General features: G+C 59.0%; 1 protein-coding gene across 1 annotated transcript in view; it reads right to left on the bottom strand.

Annotated features, from left to right (window-relative positions):
• ALDOA (aldolase A, fructose-bisphosphate) overlaps positions 1-2,000 on the bottom strand; it is an 18,072-nt gene that overhangs the window by 5,368 nt on the left and 10,704 nt on the right. The window contains 2 exon segments of the mRNA XM_011933518.1: positions 598-680; positions 1,020-1,371. Coding sequence (XP_011788908.1) covers positions 598-680; positions 1,020-1,371 — 435 coding nt within the window.

Genomic DNA, 2,000 nt, shown 5'->3' on the forward strand with positions numbered 1-2,000 from the left:
GTCGCGCATGTGTGCGCGCTCTCCGCCAGGGCCGCCGCAGCCAGGCTGGTAGTCTTCTGCGCCACCGAAAACCAGAATGCGCGACTATGGACCGGCGGCTGCTCGGCCTCGGGCATGCGGGGCCACAGTTCCTGCCAAACGCCCTCCTTGCGCTTGACTTCCTTCTCCAAAATAAACTCCATCCCCGAACTGATCTGTCTCCCAGATGCTTAGCCCCCTGCTCCTACCGTCCAAGTCTCCCCTTCTCACCCGGACCCATCTGGACCCTGTCGGCCCAACCCCATCCCCACCCCGGCCCGGTCCTGCAAGGGGCCCACCTGCGGCAAGGCTGAAGGAGCCGGCAGAGCCTGGTCAGCAGCGAGTGAGCCAGGGGTGCCCGGGCTGGGTTATAAGGCGGCTCCTGCCGGCCCCACACGTGTCCCCGACCTTCTCCGATGACCCCTGCCCTTTTCCCGCCACGGATTCTCTGGCAGGGACCTATATTTAGGGAAACCTGAAGCCCCTGACATTCACACCAGCCTGGGGCCCGGCATGGAGGAAGGGGGAGGAAGCCTTGGGTCGGCCCTATTGACGGGGACGGAGGCCTTGCCCACTCACCGGTGCTTCAGAGGAAATTTCTTCTTTGGAAATCCAGACGGAGGCCCTTGATTGTCAAGAGAAATAAATCTTTGGCCAGGGACCTGTGGGAGGGAAAGGGGTGAGGGGACTCAGATCACGTGGCCTCCTGCCACCCTCCGTGACTCCTCAGCTCTCTCCTCCCCCGACTCCCTGCCGTGATGGTGGCTGTTCTGATTCTCTGGAGCCCTGGTTTTTTTTAGGAAGGAGAGCAGATACTGGCACTACACTCACCTCCTAAAATAACCGAGAGTCCGTGGACGGAGGGTGGTCGGGCACCCTTGTGTACCCAGTACTCAAGGGCCAGGCTCCTCCTATAACACTTGTGTGTGGTGAGCAGCGCCACCCCCCTGCCCACCTTCAAATAGAATCCTTGACGTGGGGAGGGGAAGGGGAGCCGGGACACCTGCCCGAGCAGTAGCCCCTCTCTCTTCTGGCCCTCCAGAGGAGCTGCCGTCCAGTTGGCCAAGAGTCCTGCCCTGCAGGGAGCCTGGCCCCACACTGCCACTTCCAGTTCCCAGGCCTGGGTGCTGGGCAGGCCATTTGTGGTTCCAGTGGCCTGGAGAAAGACTCTTCAGGGAGGAGGGCCCACACTGGGCCCTGGGGGCTGGCCGCTCCCCAGAGGGCAGGGGCCCTGGGTTCTCATCCGAGCTTGATCTCAAAGCAGAGACAGTTGAGGCTCTGGCAGTCGGGGAGCTGGCACGTACAGGCACAGTCGCAGAGTGGGCAGCAGCGGGGGCAGCGAAGTGCCCAGTCCTGAGGGAGGAGAGAGAGGGGTGAGGGAGGTGGGATGGGGCCAAGCCTGTTGCTCTCTAAGGGGAGAAGGGAACAGAGAGGACTGGGAAGTTCCACTTGCCCAGTGGAACAGAGGGTACTGTCCATCATTCCCAGAAACAAGAGCAATTCCCTGTGCTGTTGAAAAATCAGCAATGAGTCCTTGTTCTGAACAACTGAGTTCAGGAGCTAGAAGCAACGATTCGGGGTTCTCTCCTTCCCATTTTTTGGGTGAGAAGACTTAGGACCAGAGATCAACTGGCCCTGGGTCCCATGCTAGAATTTGGGCCTCCCAGTGTCAAGCTCAAAAGATGGTTCTGCTACAGTCCCGGGGTCTGTGCAGTTGAGGCAGTAGACAGAGAAAGCACATACATTCTTCTGTCCATCATGAAAATGACTTGTGGGCTTTATGGACTTCTTCAGCATGAGACCAAACTATAGGGTCTCATTCACTATTTTTGTGCATCTGCTCTCTGCAAGGAACAGACCGCATTCGTGAATGATTTAAAAAATCTTTCCAGCTGGGCGCGGTGGCTCAAGCCTGTAATCCCAGCACTTTGGGAGGCTGAGACGGGCGGATCACGAGGTCAGGAGATCGAGACCATCCTGGC

The sequence above is a fragment of the Colobus angolensis genome, unplaced genomic scaffold, assembly GCF_000951035.1.
Source record: "Colobus angolensis palliatus isolate OR3802 unplaced genomic scaffold, Cang.pa_1.0 Scaffold128, whole genome shotgun sequence".
In the NCBI taxonomy this organism is placed as follows: Eukaryota; Metazoa; Chordata; class Mammalia; order Primates; family Cercopithecidae; genus Colobus; species Colobus angolensis.